This window comes from Melitaea cinxia, chromosome 9, assembly GCF_905220565.1.
Source record: "Melitaea cinxia chromosome 9, ilMelCinx1.1, whole genome shotgun sequence".
NCBI lineage: Eukaryota > Metazoa > Arthropoda > Insecta > Lepidoptera > Nymphalidae > Melitaea > Melitaea cinxia.
Window position 1 is genome coordinate 1,287,308 of NC_059402.1, and position 20,359 is coordinate 1,307,666.

General features: G+C 34.2%; 1 protein-coding gene across 1 annotated transcript in view; it reads left to right on the forward strand.

The window, feature by feature from the left end:
- Positions 1-20,022, forward strand: part of LOC123656258 (protein halfway) — a 54,439-nt gene extending 34,417 nt beyond the window's left edge. Inside the window, exons 3-10 of the mRNA XM_045591967.1 lie at positions 1,594-1,783; positions 9,839-9,964; positions 13,873-14,073; positions 15,678-15,847; positions 16,820-17,005; positions 17,327-17,485; positions 17,802-17,906; positions 19,565-20,022. Coding sequence (XP_045447923.1) covers positions 1,594-1,783; positions 9,839-9,964; positions 13,873-14,073; positions 15,678-15,847; positions 16,820-17,005; positions 17,327-17,485; positions 17,802-17,906; positions 19,565-19,843 — 1,416 coding nt within the window. The 3' untranslated portion in view covers positions 19,844-20,022. The remainder of the gene's footprint in view (positions 1-1,593; positions 1,784-9,838; positions 9,965-13,872; positions 14,074-15,677; positions 15,848-16,819; positions 17,006-17,326; positions 17,486-17,801; positions 17,907-19,564) is intronic.
- The last annotated feature ends 337 nt before the right edge of the window (positions 20,023-20,359 follow it).

Consider the following 20,359-nt stretch of genomic DNA (forward strand, 5'->3'; position numbering starts at 1 on the left):
GTCCGGAAACACACAATACACGAGCATAAACACCCAGACTACAAAAAATCTGTATGGCCAATACAAATTTGCCATGAGCGAAGATCGATCCTGCAACAGCCACAAGCTAGAGCTGTGATTATGAAAGTTAATGGGTATCTAACAAATAAAATACCAAAAAGGAAAAGTTAAACTACGTTTCAATCTTTCCCAGCATCATTTTTAATCTATCTGCACCCTCGTTCAATCTCAAAAGGGTCAAGAGCCCTTCCATGCAAGCGAAGCCTTTGTTCAGTTTACAGCAAGCTTGCAAGCGATGAATGATAAAGCGCTTTACGCAAGCGCTTTCAAGCTGTTATATAAGAGTAAACGTAGATTGCTTTGCAGTGTAATTTTATTTTTTAATCTATTAGGCGTAACATATTGTTAGCAAAATAATGCATTATAATGAGGTTTAGCTTTCTTAAATAAAATTATTTACAGATAAAAAAAATGCTATATTGTTCTATAATGTTTACGCAATTTTCACTCATTACCTATAATGAAACAACTTTTTCGGATTTTATCGCGGGTAATCAAGTTTTTTTGACTGTTCGTCGTCAGTTTAAATACTCCCGTGATCATGGTTGCTGTGAAGTATCCGAAAGGTTTTAATAAACCGCGATAAAATCCAAAACAGTTGTTTCATTATAAAAAAAAGTCCTAATAAATGAAACCACGCGCGTTGTCCGTCCGTCTGCTTCCTAGAGCTCACCTTTTAATTATTATAATATGTAGACTTCTTATAACTTTTAAGCATACTTCAAAAAAGGAAGAAGTTCTCAATTTGACAACATTACTTAACTTCGACCAAATTACTTGTCGATGTAAATAAAAGTTTTTTTGTAAAAAAAATTGCATACAATGTGTTAAATATATATTGAAAATAATTGATAGCCTTTATACATTGTACATTATGTAAAACCAAAATATAATTTTGGCATCGACGTGAAAGTGTAAAAGAAAGTTTTTGTTTTTAAAAGTAAAAAAATTTAAAAGTGGAAAATTTTCGGTTTATATTGCGATCTGGAACGCTTAATGAGTTTTTAATTGGATCTTTATCGGTTCTCTATAAAAATCAATTAGAATACAGTTTATTCATAAAGTTTTCTTATATTTATTTATGTTTATATTTATGGTACAATATTTAATTTGGTCTGACATACGTGTGATTTCGAAAGTTTTTAAGTGCACCAAATTTTTTTATTAATATTTACCTTCGAAATGATTGCTCGCCAGGACCACTTAAATTGGTGAATTTGAATTTGCCTTTAAGTTTAATTATTTAAGATATAGTGTCTATGTAAGTTAGGGCACAGCAGGAATTTGGGGCAGTCGAACTGGGGAAGTACCTCGACCTTTCAGATCCTTAAAGATCACAAGCACATAACATTGTAGAGTAGGAAGTCAAAGTTCCTTTGGAAGGTCGAGGGTAATACCTTCATCAATATATCATATTAACACGCTGGCGATGCTCACGGTGTTGCAAGCACTATAAGCTACGGTATCCGCTTATCAGGAGTACACTTGTTTTTATATGTATTTAGTATCCAGCTAATCAAATTATTATTTCAGCCGCGTCCGCTTTCGACGGAAAAACCAAAGCCTGATCCACCTCGGGACGTAGCGAAGGAGCGCAAATGTTTCCACATGTCACGGGATCAGTGTCCCACGGATGGACAGAAGTGTATCCGAGTGGACCCTGTTTCCGTGTTCTGTTGCGACGTGGACAGCGCTCAGTTCAAGGAGTCACTCGGGTTTGTCAGTAAGTTGGAAATATTTAATTTACAATCTATGCTAATATTATAACTTTGAAAGATTTTGTATTTTTAAATGTTTATAATTGATATAATAATAATAATAATCCTTTTTATTTCCAATAACCTTACAAAAAATTCGCTCCCTCGAGTCTTTCTTTCGTAAAATTACGGTATCGGCTTATCACCAAATAATTAATTTCGCAAAGAATTTATTGTTGAACAGAAATTGTTATACGTATAACAAGTTGTTTCTGAACTGTGATATATTTTATCTTAGTACGGTTCTCCTATTTGGAATTATTATTATTATTATCATTATTAATATAAATTTGAGCTAATAATCCAAAGTTATTATTGATCGATACAATTGTTATTTATTATTATAGTTATTAATGTAAATCGGTAATTTGAATAGTTGTTCTGTCTCTCTATAATGTTAATAATTTGGTTTCGAAGGGCCATCAACTCCACGTACTTTATTATATGTTAAATAATCATTGAAAACTATTTTTTGTAATGATTTTTAAATGTGTGCTATAAATAAAAAATAAATACACTGAATTGATCTTGTAACAGGTTTGTTATAAGGACAGGTACACAATTATAAAAAAAATCGTAAATAAATAAGTAAACAAAGTAATATTATAATATAAATGCAATCGATTTTTTAATTTTCCATAACCTTGGAATATAAATTTTTGACCGTATTCCAATACTTTTTTTTAAATCTATATCTATAATATATATAAACGCGAAAGGTCATTCATCACGAAATCTCCGAAACTATAACACCTACAAACTTGAAATTTGGCAGGTAGGCTCCTTATAGGAAGTAGACATCCGCTAAGAACGGATTTTACGAAACTCAACCCCTAAGGGGGTAAAATGGGGGTTGGAAGTTTGTATGAGAGTCCCATGTTTTTGACGTAAGAGACTTGAAATTTAAAATGTATGCTCTATAGATGGTAACAAGGTGTTCAAATAATGTATCTTTAGAAATCAACTCCCTTTTGGGGTTAAAACGGGGGATGTTACGTTGACTCACTAATCACGAAATCTCCGAAACTATAACAGCTACAAATTTGACATTTGGCAGGTAGGTTCCATATAAAGCGTAGTCACATGCTAAGAACTGATTTAACGTAACTCGACCCTTAAAGGGGTAAAACGGAAGTTGGAACTTTGTATGAAAGTCCTATGTTTTTGAAGTAAGAGATTTGAAATTTAAAATGTATGTATAGATAGTAAAAAGGTATCCAAATAATGTATCTTTAGAAATCAACTCCTTTTTGGGGTTAAAACGGGGGATCGTAGGTTGACTCACTGATCACGAAATCTCCGAAACTATAACACCTACAAACTTGAAATTTAGCAGGTAGGCTCCTTATAGGGCGGAAATTACTGTTAAGAATGGATTTTACGAAACTCGACCCCTAAGAGGGTAAATTGGGGTTGGAAGTTTGTATAAAAGTCCTATGTCTATGAAGTTATGAAGTAAGAAACTTGAAATTTAAAATGTATGCTCTATATATGGTGAGAAGGTGTCAAAATAATGTATCTTTAGAAATCAACTCCTTTTTGGGGTTAAAACGGGGGATGGTAAGTTGAGTCACTCATCACGAAATCTCCGAAACTATAACAGCTACAAACTTGAAATTTGGTAAGTAGGTTTTTTATAGGGATTAAACATCCGCTAAGAACGAATTTTACGAAATTCGACCCCTAAGGGAATAAAACGGGGGTTGGAAGTTTGTATAAAAGTCCCATGTTTTTGAAGTAAGAGATTTGAAATTTAAAATGTATGCTCTATAGATGGTGAGAAGGTGTCCAAATAATGAAACTTTAGAAATCAACTCCCTTTTGGGGTTAAAACGGGGGATGGTAGGTTGAGTCACTCATCACGAAACCTCCGAAACTATTACAGCTATTAACTTGAAATTTGGCAAATATGTTCCTTATAGGGCGTAAACATCCACTGAGAACGGATTTTACGAAACTCGACCCCTAAGGGAATAAAACGGGGGTTGGAAGTTTGTATAAAAGTGCTATGTTTTTGAAGTAAGAGAGTTGAAATTTAAAATGTATGCTCTATATATATATACATATATATATATATATATATATATAGTGAGAAGGTGTTCAAATAATGCATCTTTAGAAATCAACTCCCTTTTAGGGTTAAAACGGGGTATGGTAAGTTGACTCACTCATCACGAAATCTCCGAAGCTATAACAGCACAAACTTCACATTTGGCAGGTAGGTTCCTTATAGAACGTAGATATTCGCTAAGAACGGATTTTACGATACTCGATTCCTAAGGGGATAAAACGGGGGTTGGAAGTTTGTATGAAAGTCCTATGTTTTTGAAGTTTAAAATGTGTGCTCTATAGATGGTAAGGAGGTGTCCAAATAATGTACCTTTAGAAACCGACTCCCTTTTGGGGTTAAAACGGGGGATCGTAGGTTGATTCATTCATCACGAAATCTCCGAAACTATAACAGATACAAACTTGACATTTGGCAGGTAGGTTCCTTATAGGTCGCAGACATCCGCTAAGAACGAATTTTACGTAACTCGACCCCTAAGGGGTTGAACAGGGGTTGGAAGTTTGTATGAAAGTCCTATGTTTTTGAAGTAAGAGACTTGAAATTTAAAATGTGTGCTCTATAAATGGTGAGGAGGTGTCCAAATAATGCATTGTAATCTATATATATAAAAGAGAAAGGTCACTGACTCACTCATCACGAGAACTCAAAAACCGCTGGACGGTCCATCCATCCAGGATGTACAAAGATGAAATTTGGCAGGGAGGTAGATTATAGTTAGTCGACGTCCGCTAAGAACGGACTGCGATATTCCACCGCTAAGGTGGTTTAATTGGGGTTGATAGTGTGTATGAAACATATACAGCAGCTATAAGTTCGCCTGATAGGTTATTTATACTGCAGCCTGAAAATAAAACTAAAAATGTGGTGTATAGAGAGGTATTATAAAATAACTATTAAATTATACTTAATTGTGTCTTTTAAAAAGTTACTCAGTCTGATAAGCATTTCAAGTGACAGAAATAAAAAAATAATTTGCGTTAAGCATCTTAATAGTAATGCATATCTTCATAACCACGCAGACGTAGTCGCGGGCAACAGTTAGTGTATTATAAAACAAAGTTCCCAAAAGCATTTGTGATCTTTCACCAATGGAGAGAGGGCTTCAAGAGAAAGGTTTACGGAACGGCTAAGCCGATTTTGATGAGAGTTTACTGGAAGTTTTCCGGGAAAACTTTGTGACACACTAAAATTCAACGCGGGCGAAGCCGCGGGCACAGCTAGTATGTATATACTCGTAACTAGGTCCGCAAACAAGCGCACGGCTCAACTGATGGTAAGTGATTACCGTAGCTTATAGGCGTCTGCAACACCAGAAGCATCACAAGTACGTTGCCGACCCTATCTCCAATTCAACCCAGGAGCTCTGGTTACCATACTCACCACAGGAACACAAACCTGCTTGTAAGCAGTATTATTTAGCTGTGATCCTTATGTAATGTCGAGGTAGTACCCCAGTCGAGTTGCTCCATATTTTGAGCAGGAATTTTCTGCTGTGCCCTACCTCGGTTAAGGCTTTAAACTTAAACAACAAAATAAATATAAATGTTTAAAAGTTTTGATTTCATAAAAAAGTTTTTTCTCTCCGCGATACGCATACTAAAATGTACTTTTACAAAATGAAAACAAGCGAATTTAAGTTCACTTCTGACTTGATACCTAAGTACTTCTTCTTGTGTCTAAACTTTAGCTTCGATTTGACTGATCTTTTGTGCATGACTTAAAATGGTATGTAGTGTATGTAGTTTAATTTAATACTTCTTGATTTAATCCTATTTTTATCACGTAGTGTATAAATAGTTACGAACAAAAAATATTTTATTAAATTGTTTGAAGATACTTAGAATATTTAAACTATCAATATTCTCATTTGCATGTTTCTGCATACTTGCTTGTTAAGTATGCGATAATTTTTTTAAAATACGTACATAAATAAACGATTCACGCTGAAAGTAGCACGCGCGAAATATATGAATTTTTTTTAAAATTATAAATAAAAAATTTACAGTGTTACGCTTGACACTGCAGACGTTTTTCAGATTCAAAATGTTTTAATTCAATTATTTCATAGTCACCACGCTGGGCAGGCGGATTAGTGACCACAGGCTTTGTCGCACTGAAGACGCTGCTGTCCGTCTTCGGCCTATGTATTTCAATGCCTGCAACTTGATGGTTATCCCGCCATCGGTCGGCTTTTTATGTTCTAAGGTGGTAGTGGAACAGTGTTATCTCTTAGTCGCCTATTACGACACCCACGGGATGAGAGGGGGTGGCTGTATTCTATACTGCCGTAACCACGCAACAATAAATATTGAAGTTATCTTAATTTAAGCATATCACACTAGAATGAAAAATAAATACAAACGTAACCTTTTGTAAGCGCGAGACACCCACGTGAATGCAAAGCGAGTTTTGTATTTGTAAGCAAAACAAAACATCTAGTTTCCTTTTACGGTCGTTATGGAGGTTTCACTTCGTGTGTACAGATTCACAAAATACATTATATTCGGATTTTCTTATGATTTGTTTACGGCCTGTTACCCCGGTGTGTATAAAGATTATAATATTATAAATTAAATTAAAATTAATTAAAAATTTAAGTTTTGATTAAACTTTAACCGCAGGAAGTAGACTAGGCCATTAGGACCAGTCTCACCTCGATTAATAAAGTACAAGTTCTAGATAAATATTTGGGAATAGCTTTATCTCATAAATACAGTGGAAATTGGTGGTGAAAAGAATAAAACATTAAAAACTTTTATCTGCTGGATATAGTCATCTGTCAAATAGCGTTATCCATAACTGGTGAAACAGGCCCTTAATCGTACACAATATATAAAAATAAAAACGAATCGCTTAAATGTATGTCGCATAACGATTGCGCCATATTGGATATTTCTCTTTTTCTGCGTTTGCTATTGTCATTACTAAATATTATTATTCACCTGTGGGACCAAAATTTTATATATCAGTTTAGGTGAAATGGTTTTACTTCTTGTTGATAAAACCTATGAATAAGTAACGTGAGAAATAAACTCACCAGCAAGTGGTGAAGTCGTTCTTAGGATACAATTAGTTTCATTTTTTTGAGATATTATTCGCTAAACCTCATTAGACCTATCATATCTACCTACCTATCAGACCTATCATAGAGGTTCAACCCGCATTGGAACAGCGTGGCGTTAATCCGCCACGCTCTGTTCCTTCTCATACATGGTGAAAGCGGCCTATGCCCAGCAGTGAAATTCAAATCTTCTTTTTAGGAAGGCAGCAGTAGGCCAAGTATGTACTGCCTATTATCATTCAGTTCCGTAGGGTAAAATATAAACAAAAATTTGTATAGAGTTTAAGATAACATTAGGTTAAATAAACAAACACCGCTACAGTTAAATGTGTGGTGTGGTAACTGTGGTTAAAATCTTTTTTTATTTATCTCACATTTCATTTAAAAAATTTCTTAAGCCGCGAACAAGTCCAGTTAACGATGACATTGTAAATGTTTTTTCAAAATGTAAAAATAAAACTTTTAAACATAACGAAATGTTTTTCATAAGTTATTGTACTTTTGTCCCACTTTGTTGTCGAGTTTTACTTTAGGAGCCTCGAATGTGCTTAACGGATTTAAACTTTGGACGATCAAAATATATTTCTTACAAGTTGACATTTGGTCTAATGCTATATATGCCTTAGCTTCCTTTGTTGAAAAACCTATTTGTCTTATGGTTAGCTTATTTGTCAAACGTAGTCCTATTTTGTGAACTGTCCAACACAAGAAGATTAAATAGAAAGTAAATTAGAATAAGGACACCCTAATCTTTTCTTATATCCTTCTCCTACTTGAAGAAAGAGGCCTATCCCCAGCATGATAGAGGCTAAATGCAATCTTTTCTTCTGATCTAAACCATCTTTATGCCAAAGTCTATCATAATCGACTTTAAATCACAACTACAATCACATTGTTTATTAAACTCTCTTGATTTAAGTCTGGAGCAGCCGGACTTGGGAAGTTCCTTAACTTTACAGAATATCACAGCTAAATAGCATTGTTCTTAAGCAGTATTGTGTTTCTGTGGTGAGTGAGGTAGCCAGAGGTCCTGGGGAGCGTTGGGGGTAGGGTCGGCATCACATTTGCAGTGTACCTGGTGGCTACACCATAGGCATAGTATCCCTATGGTGTAGCCATCATATCATAAGGCAGATTTTATGCTTGTTTGCTACCTTCGTTATATAAAAAAGATATGATTTTTATATTTTCACTGGCAGATAATCAGATTTACTGTTTGCATAGCTAACAGGAACGCGTGCGCGCTCGCTTCGGAATGTGACCTGCGCCGTCGCTTGCGACATTACAAATTTATTACAACGTCCAGACCGAGATCGCATTCAGATTGTTTTTGTTTATTTATAAAACAAACAACCTTGTTTTCGAGCTGATGGAGTCTTTATTTTATTCTATACTAGCGACCCGCCCCGGCTTCGCACGGGTGCAATGCTGATACTAAATATACTACAGAATGTCTTTATTTATAGTGTGAAGCTAGCTTATGACATGGTTATTAACATAATAACAACAACAATCAAATAGGCGTCGTTAGATTACACGTTGTTACAGAATGCGTATAAAAAATAAAGGTTCACTGCTCGTTCCCCGTTGGTGATAGCGTGATAATACAAAATATAGATATATAAATATAGCCTATATGTTGACCCGACTTCTTAATAATATTCGTGTCAAATTTGAAGTAAATCCATGCAGTACTTTTTGAGTTTATCCCGGACATACATACAGACAAACAGAAAAACAAACAGACAAAAAGTCTTAAAATTATATTTTTGGCTTCGGTGTCGATTGTAGATCACACCCCAAGTATTATTTTAAAAAAATATTCAGTGTACAGTTTTGACTTTCCTACCATTTTATTTGTAATAATAGATTAACGACCCACACTTGAGTTCTTTAATCAGTAGAATTATACGTTATGAATGTTATGAGTGATATAGGCTATATTTTTAACTGGGATAAATTGCCAGCGAGCGGGATGATAGTAATTAATATTTTTGACTAGCCCGTTGGCACAGGTTGTAATGGCTCTGCTTTCTGTTCCGCGGGTCTTGGTATAACATTTATCAGATTTTTTTTAATATAACACAAGCATTAAGTTGCTTACCTACCTTAGGAACAGACAACCGCGTGTGTATGTTAAAAGAGCATTTATTCATATTTATATTCGTTAAACACAATACTCACTTATACTATATATATACATATACACATACATATATAAGATCAAACGATTTGTTCTCGCATAGCCTTGGTAGTAAAAATAGCCTATAATCAGTATAAGACCGTATTGTTTGCGATATTGCGCGCCGCCTGCTATAAATACAATATAATTATGTATTGTTTTAATCACATTAATTGAATCATTTTACGAAGATTTTGATACGTTTTCTAGCTAGTAATATACAAATATTGAAATGTCTAATTTGATTTCTTTGTTGGTTCTTCTTATAATAATCTACATTCTGAATCGGTGGTAGTCTGACGTTACATAATTATCATACGATCGTAAGTTAATGTTTTTTTTTAGTTCTTTTATTGTTAAATTTGATATTAATGTAACGTAATTAATACAAAAGTTTTTCTTTTATACAATCCTTGTCCTGACAATAAAAAAATATATAAAAAACTAGCTGACCTGGCGAACTACGCAATGCCTTATTTCTTTTTAAATATAATAATTATTTATATCGAAATAAAATATAGCCTATTTTTCAAGTTGGATCAAACTGCACACGCTTGCAGATTTGAGCTTAGTAATCCATCGCGGACAAAGAACGTGACGCGTAATTTATATATATTAAGATTTTCAATATGGTGCAGTCATTGTCATTTATATATAGATTGTAAATAGATAAGACAGTCATAAATTAAAATAATAATTATTTTCAGTGACTCAAAACACGACAAACCTCCACGTGTTGAACGCGAGTATTGAGGAGCTGGACGTGTCTCAGGCGGTCTTCCGACGTCTCACCTCAATGGCTCTGACCGATGGCAACATTGGGAAAATAGTGGGTAAGCTATCTTAGTTGAGTTAAAATATAATCAATGGTTATACAAGTTTGTTATAAATCTAGGCGAAGTAATCCAAAATATACTATTGTGTTTGTTTTCCAAAAGAAAAAAGAAGTGTGTGTGTACTTATGTACGCACGTAAGAAGTTATACTTCATTGGCTAGTTAACTTCACGTTGCTAACTTCTTCTTCGTTGACTATCTAACTTCAGGGTGTCGGATTTTTTTGTGGTGTTCGCGCGCTAAACATTTTACTCTTATCATTTTTCTCCATCGCGCCAAAAGAATATAACTTTAAAAAAAAAAACTTAAAAAACAATACACATTATTGGAGATAAGTCAAAAACTACTCGACATATCTCGCTAAAATTTCAAATGGGGTCACATAACACCAGCTTTCGAATACAAAACGTGTCAACAAATCATCAAAATCGGTACTCTCGGTAAAAGTTATGAGGTAACAACGTGAAATAAATCAATCGAATTGACGCTCCTAATTTTTTAAATTAATTTAGAATACGAAAAATCATTTTCCTTTATATTCCTAAATATAAGACTTTTGTTTACGAAAATTGGTTCAAAATTTTAATATTTTTTTATGCAAGCCGACGAGTTTATGTCAGAAAAACAAAACGGAAGTGAGTAGTATCATACGTTTTATTTTAAGTGTAAGCTTTTGTGCTAAATGTGCTTTTGAACGTATTATATTTTACTAGAGGTCGCCTTGTAGTCGACGTTTGGCCATAATCAGTTTAAATTAAAAGTGTGAACATTATTAAGGTTTTAAATCAATTTATTATGCTTATGTTTGAGATTCAGTATAGACATAAATATTAATCTATAGATTATAATCTATTCTCAATTTGACGTCAGACTTTAACAGTATACAAAAGAGTATATGCCTGTGTGTGTGTGTATGTGCGTGTGTGTGGGTATTGTTGTGTTTTTCATTGATGTAATATACTTATTATGCATAATTAAAAAAAAATGTATTTGCACTCTTTCTCTATATAAACTATAACCGCGCAATTTTTGTTAAAAGGGGTACGAAGTATTCGATTCACGTATTAATATATAAATTTATTTACAACGTTAATTAATAAAGAATTCAGGCGATGTCGCAGTTATCAGCTAGTCTTAAATATTTGAATAACAAACAGTTTTAAACTATTTGCTCAATGTATCAGTTTATGGCATTCTATGTCTTAACATTTACTCATGTAATAAAATAATTGTATTTGTTTGTAAACTTACAAAACCTGACTTCAATGACATCGACAAGCAATATAACGTAGGTAGTCATCGTAACAGACAAATAAATACTCATTGTTACGGATAGTTCAATCAAATTTAAGTAGGGCCATATAACAAGCACCAGATTTCAATCGCAAAAGAAAATCATCAAAGTAAAACCAGTAAAAAGTTTTGAGGTATTTATTTATCTTGAAACACCGTAAAAAGTGCATTTATTTTGAAATACCGTAATGTTAAAAGTGCCTTACCAAGTACAGGCGAATACAACTACATATTAAGAAAACACGACTCAAAACGGTAGGGCTTTAGATTAAGGACCGTCGAATTGTCTAAGCTCAAAATTTTAACGGTTATCGGCATAATTTCGTTACAAAAAAAAAAACCCTAACCTATCTAACTTCAAAATGCGGTTCTTAATCTAAAGCCTAGCCCTCAAAACTAATGAAAAAGAATGAAAAATAATTAATATTAAGATTGAAATAACAAGAATCATATGAATTAAAATAAAAAAAAGTAATAATATAGTTATGTATAATATTATGTCTATATATATGTGTATATGTGTATGTATGTTTGTATGTGTATAAGTTTATATGTATTTATGTTTGTAGTGTATTTATATATTTTTATGTAATACGTTCTGTATTTTTTAGTATAGTTAATATTGTTTGTTGTATGTGTATATATGTATGCATGTATGTGTGTATATTTGATTTTATTCTTGTTTTCTTTTATTTCAAGTCTGTACACCCTTTCCTCTTTTTTCACATTATCTCCTCCAAGCTGGTTGTCTGGAAGAGATCGCTGTTTAGCGATAAGACCGCCTGTTGTACATTTCTTTTCGTAAATAGTTTAATAAATTGTAAACTTCTTTTTATGTGTACAATAAAGAGTAAATTATTATTAATTATTATTATTATTAAAAAAAATGTCAGTTATATAACAGATATGGACAGATATTCAGAGACGAGTTAGTTTTTTTATATGTTACCGTGCTATGGATTATATAATTTAATTATTCTGGACAAAGGGGAGCACAGCACAGCACAGTACAGCTTATATAGGGTCAATAGCGCGGAGTCATTCTTGGAACTAAAAAGTTAACTCTGTACATCATACATGGGCTGTCGATTTTCATGTTAAGTAACTTGTATAAGAACAAAAAATCTAATTGCTTTCGTCGCTTCACCAATCTAACAATACCATAATGTTCCTCTTTTTTCGCATAGGACTTCCCCGAGCTTTCCCGCTCTAAATGCCAAGGAATTAAAAAAAAAACTTTAAATCATTTCCATTCAATTTTTGTGAACCTCATAAAAAGGCGTCCATGCTTGGCTACAGTATTCTAATACACTTCGTAATAAAGAGTTATAAGTTTTAGTAAGTGGTCGTTTAAAGGGCTTGAAACTCCTGATAGTAAAACCAAGATCTAGTATTATTATTATTTTTTTATGTCACTAGGTCGGCAAACAAGCGTATGGTTCACCTGATGGTAAGTGATTACCGTAGCTTATAGACACCTGCAACACCAGAAGCACCGCAAGCGCGTTGCCGACACAATCCCCAATCCCCAGGAGCTCTGGTCACCTTACTCACCAACAGGAACACAATACTGCTTGAAAACAGTATTATTTTGCTGCTTGAAAACAGTATTATTTTGCTGTGATCTTCTGTAAGGTCGCCTTCAAAATAATGTCAGTCAATGCTCTAGGAAATCTATGTTTTAGGAAATTTTAATTTTTCATCCATTATAACACCTAAATCTCGTATACTGGACAGTTTGGTAAATTTATCATCTATACTAATATTATAAAGCTGAAGGGTTTGTTTCTTTGTTTGAACGCGCTAATCTCAGGAACTACTGGTCCGATTTGAAAAATTCTTTCAGTGTTAGATAGTCCATTTATCGAGAAAGGCTATAAGCTATATATCATCACCCTGAGACCAATAGGAGCGGAGCACCAATGAAAAATGTGAGAACTTCCGCTGCGTGCACTGCGTAAACAGTTTATTTGTGGATTAAAGTTTTCGTTATCCCAAAGTAACTATTCCACGCGGACAAATCGCGGACAGGAGCTAGTCAGTTATATTGGTAATAGTCCAAAATATTTTATGTGTCCGTTTTGTTTTGAATGTGAAGCCGTGATTCGTGTGACAGTGATACCGGAGTGACCGTCCGAGCATTACATAACACTTTACCTTGCGTACAGTACTTAATTGTTGAATTTAGAAAAATAAGAAGAAATTCATAAAAAAAAGATGTAAATTTTTAAAAATATTAATTATAGTACAAAGAGATATAAATAAAATATAAGCAAACCTGTTATCAGAAATAGTATCTATATTTATTTATCTATATAAAAATAAAAGCGTATGTCAGATAAAAGTTACCCTCAAGCAGAAATTATCTACCTACATATTATAATGCAACGCATAGCTCAATACAAATTAGACGCACAAATAGCACTGAATACAAAATGAATTAAAGATTATATATATATATATATATATATATATATATATATATATATATATATATATATATATATATATCGCTTCGCTCGCTACAGCCTGTAATAGTCCACAGCTGGGCATATGCCTCTTTCCCCACGTACAAGAAAGATAAGAGCTTAACCCACTACGCAATTCCACCAGGTCAGTTCAGAAAGTACTCCTCGATTGCGTGTCTGAACATCTCCAACAACAATCTGAGCAGCGCGACCCTGGAATCAGCCGTCCATCGCCCTTTCGCCTACCTCTTCACCCTGACCGTCCTCGATGCCTCTGCGAACAACCTCACTGAGTTCCCGCTCAGTTTGGTCCAGAGTAATAGGAAGATATACGTGGATTTGTCTGGTAAGATATTATAACTATTAATTATTTGAAGATATATTTTCATATACTTACTAGCTTACCCGGCAAACATTGTCTTGCCGCTAAACGCTATTAAAAATAGGGGTTGATGGTAGAAGAGTGAAACTTGTATGTATTTTCAATGCCATATCATAATAAAATAAAATAAATAAATTATCAAAAATTAAAAAAAAAATTTTTTGCCCACAAACAATTACATCGACGAGTAATACAACGTAGATCGACGAAAAAATAGTCAAGTAACTACGCGTTATCAAAGATTACTCAAAAAGTAGCTATCAGATCTCAATCAAATTTATATGTGACCACATGACAAACATCAGCTTTCGATTAAATTAAAAATTATTAAAATCGGTACACCCAGTAAAAAGTTATTGCGGATTTTCGAGAGTTTCCCTCGATTTCTCTGGGATCCCATCTTCAAATCCTGGTTTCCTTATCATGTTACTAAACTAGGCATATCTTATTTCCAACACAAAAAGAATTATCAAAATCGGTACATCCAGTAGAAAGTTATGCGGTATAATACAACGTAGGTCGATGAAAAAAAGCGTCAAGTAAAAACGCATTATTAGATATAACTCGAAAAGTAGTTGTTAGATCTCAAATAAATTTAAATGGGACCAATTGACACACACCACCTTTTGATTAAAAGAAAATTTGTCGAAATCGGTCCACACGGGCAAAAGTTCTGAAGTAACATACATAAAAAAAAAAAAAAAAATACAGTCGAATTGAGAACCTCCTCCTTTTTTGGAAGTCGGTTAAAAATAGGAATGGGTCACCCTTATCAAAAATAGACGTTAGCTGATTTTCAAACCTACTCCGATATGCACATAAAATTTGATAAAAATCGGTCCAGCTGTTTCTGAGGAGTTTGGTAACAAACATCGCGACACGAGAATTTTATATATTAGAATTAATCAGTGTCATTAAGAAAGCATTATTTGGCAGACAATTTTTTCTATTATATTAGTATGTTTCTTCTGATCAGTGCTAAATTTAATACGACAAACTATAACCTATATATATATATAGTCTTTCAGTAGGAAACTCTAAGTGGAGGAGTAAGACGAGGAGTTTATGACTTGATGATCTGTGTTAATATTTTTTTCAATATCACAAAACTCTGCTGCACGATATCGAATGTAAAAATTTGATCGTAAAGGTCTAACAATGTGTTTCGTGTTGATTTCATCGTTATATAGGTACTGTCTAGAAGTGGAGTTAGTACTTCATAAATAATTGTTGATTTGATTTAGTCTTTAACATCCCACTGCTGGACATAGGCCTCTTTCCCTATACAGGAGAAGGAACAGAGCTTAATCCACCACGCTGCTCCAGTGGAGGTTGCCGGATATATTCCCTACTATGAGTAACGATCGCTGTCAGGTGTACAGGATAACAGTCGGGACCGACAGCTTGACGTAAATATTTGTATAAAGACAAATTTCTACTCCGAGCGGGAATCAAACCCGGGACCGTCGGGATTTTAGATGCCACCGACAGAGCAGAGAGGTACACCAGAGCGGTCGAAAGACTAATACATTACCTGCATAATAATCATTATATTCGACTTCCCATAGGCAACAACTACCTCCCATGCAAGAACTTTCAGAAAGTGATGGAGTCAAACAACAGCTCCACTCTCTCATTCCTCAACTACGAGCGAACGTTCTGCGCGCTCGACCTCACCTTCAACTGGTTCAAGGACGTTCAAATTGTGCAGATTGACCATTTGAGAGTACAGAAAGAGGTAAGGATGAATGTTTATTTAATTAAAATTGTAGAGTTCTTAGTTTCTTTACGTGTATCTTCTCTTTGAAATTATACATGTAAACAATTATATATAATACATAAGAATGAAAATGACATTTAGACATGGTTTATTACTAATTCACAAATGATCATTATAAATTTATTTACGATTTCAAAATAAACAAATCCAAATAACAATAATAAATAAAACTCCACACTGAATGCATGGCTGGGTTTTAATCCTATGTCAAGTGTACGTAAAACAAACGCACAACCTTCACGCAAACACGCAGAGTATTATTTGTAATTTATTGGAATCGAAACTGCGATTACTAAGCCATCAGTAAATTGCTGATAGCACAGCGACAAAGAGTCGTTAGTTGAAGAGAGTTAGTACATAGTTACACACACATGGAGTTGTAAATTTGAAGCATCAGTAGCCACTGAGTATTTCTCATATATAGCGTTTCGGATTTACATTGATGTTGTTGCAATAGGCTTATAAGTCTATAACCTCACTGAAGACGATCATCATCATCATCATTACAGCCTATACAGTCCACTGCTGGACACAGGTCTCCACAAGTTTACGCCAAAAATAACGTGAACTCATGTGTTTTGCCCATAGTCACCACGCTGTACAGGCGGGTCGGTGATCGCAGGGCTGGATTTGTCGCGCGGAAGACGCTGCTGTCCGTCTTCGGCCTGTGTATTTCAAAGCCAGCAGTTGGATGGTTATCTCGCCACTGGTCGGCTTTTTAAGTTCCACACCCACGGGAAGAGAGGAGGTGGCTATATTATTTAGTACCGTAGTACTGAAGACGATAGGACTGTATTTTTTTCTACGGTTGCAAACAAGCGTACGGCCCACTTGATGTGAAGCGATTACTGTAGTATGTCTAAATTCGAACAGGACATGGACCCTTCATTAATTTCAAATTACAAAATTAAGAAGCTGTACAATTTTCAGGTGAACGCAAGCTGTCGCAACATTAGGCCAGCTAATGCGAACTGTACGTGTATACCAGATCGCTTGGAGCTGCTGGGGGGAGAGGTCACCAACTCAGTGGCTGTGGACTGCTCCATGCGACACTTGAAGGAAATGCCCACCAACCTGCCGCCTAATACTGCTAGGCTGAATGTGTCTTATAATAATGTGAGTAGGAAAAATAAAAAAATATTTTCTCTATTGATAAAAGTTGGCTGTTAGAGATCATTGTTAGTAAAAAGACCGCCTTTGCACTTTTTTAAGTAATTTTCCTTATGTAATTTCAAATATGCAATAAAGTATATAAATAAATAAACAAATAAATAATTGCAGGGGTAGTCACAAGTTTAGAGATCAGTCACACTCAATGTAAGGATTTACAAGTTTGATTTAAGTCTGATTTAAATCCGTGATTGTTATCTCGTTTTGTTATTTGTTCTGTTTATTTTAAATTTTATTTATACTGTAATACCGCAAACAAATTTCCAGATAACATCCCTCGGCCCAGTCTCCGACGATCCGACGTACGAGCACTTACGCCAGTTACTCGTGGACTACAATGATATCGCGAGCATCGTGGAGCTCGAGGGATCCAAGTTCATCGATAACTTCATGGTGTTCTCCATCACTAATAACAAACTAAAGACGGTGCGACTTGACTTTCCTTTTAGACATATTTTTATACCACTAGGTTCATGTTATTTATTTATTTATTTATTCGTGATGTACACCTAAATACAGACACATATAAAGAAAGATACAATACAAGATGTAAAAAGGCGATCTTATCGCTAAATAGCCATTTCTTAAGAGCCAGATAAACTTTGGATACTCGACATAATGTTCAGTTTTTTTTTCAATTATATTCACATTTATAATCGATTACTTGTGTAGTTTAATGGCATATTTTTATATTAGTTACAATATGAAACACGTAAAATGTTCGATTATTTAAATCCTACAGATTCACACATATGTAATGTCGAATTGCTTCTTCACCACGGGACCTTCGTTCCTCATCGGTGGAAACTACATACACTGCGACTGTAACACGGAAAAAGTTGTCAAGGTAAAATTAGTTTTAATATATTTTGTTAGGATTTTTTATCTATCACATTAAAACTTCTTTACGTACGCTTGACTTGGGGAGTAAGCTGGTGCGTGACGAGAGCGTTACGAAAAGTGCGAACGGAACGAACGGAAGTTGGAAGAGATATTTAAGGAAGGTTGAGGGGAAGTTACTGAAGATAGAAACAGAGAGAGTTAGGTTTTTATATTACTGCAGGGGCAACTAAAGAAGTTTTACTTCAGCTATCTGAGTGCCTAGTGCGAGTTTTGTTTAATCCGTCTCGCAATAACGGGCGTAAATTTTAACTTCATTTTGTACGGGAAATTCGGTATTTCAACCTAGTTCTCGCGTTTGCCGCTAGATGACTCTGTATCGATTGTATCGTATACTATTCTTTATCGTCTACGCTGCAGTGTTTAAATTCCCATTCAAAATAATCTTCACGTATAAACGCGTTTCTCTCATGTTTCTGTGAATAAAACTCGCACTAGGCACTCTGGTCTAAAGGACACTCGTGTTTTACGTGTGAAATTTGTCAGACTATGTATGCTCCATTCGATTCAATTTTTTTTTTGTTTTCGAACTCGTTATTTTTATTTATAAATAAATAAATGCTTCACACTCAACGGCCTCTAGTAGGATTTTCTTCTGTGTTTAGTGGGCCGGAAACACACAATAAATAAGCACAAACGCCCAGACCAGAAAACGGGGATCGAACCCGTGACCGCCATCGCAATAGCCAGTACTGTGACAGCTGCCGTAACGATTTGTCGAATTTTCTAATAAAAGTATGATTATAAAAACCCATGTAGTTACAATTTTTTATTATTATTTAATATTTATTTATTATTATTATTTATTTAATTATTACTCATCGTAGTACTAATAAGAACACATTTGATGTAGCATCGACTGAAAATGAACTCAATTAGATAAATAAACCAATTTCTACAGAAATAAACATGAAATGTTTACATTATAAAATATCACAAATCCCGAATTTATCAAACCATAATAACACGGAAATGATAATAAAAGTGGTTGGATTTCAGCCAAACGACAATTTTGTAGACAAGCGTCCCAATTTATTTACAATTAGCTGTGTCCGCGACTTCGTCCGCGTGGAATTTAACAAAATAGTTATTGTTTAGTTCGCAGTTATAAAAAAAATAAAATAAAAGCAACCTAAGTACAGTAAGTAGCCTTATTACATCAGCTATCTGCCAGTGAAAGTCCCGTCAAAATCGATCAAGGCGTTTCAGAGATTATGCGGAACAAACAGACAGACAGACAAACGAACAGACAGACAGACAAACCGTACCGTGTTTGCATACGTATGAATTTAGTAAAAAGCTGTTATTTTAATATTACAAACAGACACTCCAATTTTATATATTTGTATAGACTAGCTTACCGACTGACGTTGCCTTATTTTGGGAACTGTCAGACGTGAAAATTCTCAATAACTGTAAATTTTGGTTAAATTTTCTTTGCAGTTTTTTAATTTTTTTTTCACACCAAGGACCTTCTACAGAGTATTAAAAAAAAAGTAGCAGAATTGATCCAGCGTTTATTGAATTTTGCTTTTATAATACTTTACATAATAGCAAAAACTTTTGTGCTTCATTTTTACTTATATATAAATTAAATCTTTCCAGCCGTGGCTTCTAGAAAACTACAAAAATATACCTGACTACAAGAGTCTCGAATGCGAAGATGGCATGGGATCAGTGGTAGACCTCAAGGAGTTCCAAGTTTGCCACACGCCGAGAGACTGGACCGATTACATCTACTACATCATTGGTTTAGAAGTTTTAGTGCTAGTGTTACTCATCAGTAAGGTGTCGTACGACTATTGGGTGTTCAAAACCGCCGGTTACCTGCCCTGGCCGGCCAATAAGATGCCGAGACTACCTTGTGATTGGTTATGTGAGTGAACTTTTATAGAATGGAACAATTCATTTCTGGTAAATTTAAAACAAAGTGGATAGTTTATGGTTACAATTGCCAAATCATTATTTTAGTTTTATAAAGGAGTGTATATTTCTTTTGTAAAGTTTTTCTATTTAATTTTTTTTTATTAATTATACATAAGGGTAGCTAAATGTGTATAAAATGAGATTTATGTATATTTTCGATAAAATTTTTGATATACGAATTTTTAAACTAACTTTATGTTCTGTAAAATACCAAATACAGTGGTCAATATCGTGAAATATGACTACAAGATCAGACTGAGAACGTTTTTGTAATTAATTATAGTCGTTCGTAACGGTTTTGTAATTAATTAACTGAACCTGGTTATGTACCTAGTGACGAACGGAAACTGTAGACGAACTTTTAAGCTTTTCGGGATAAAAAGTAGGATACGTGTAACGAATTTTAGAAGGGATAAGTGTTTGATTAAAAATCCCCATATGATGAATGTGATGAGAAATCAAGGGTAGAATAAG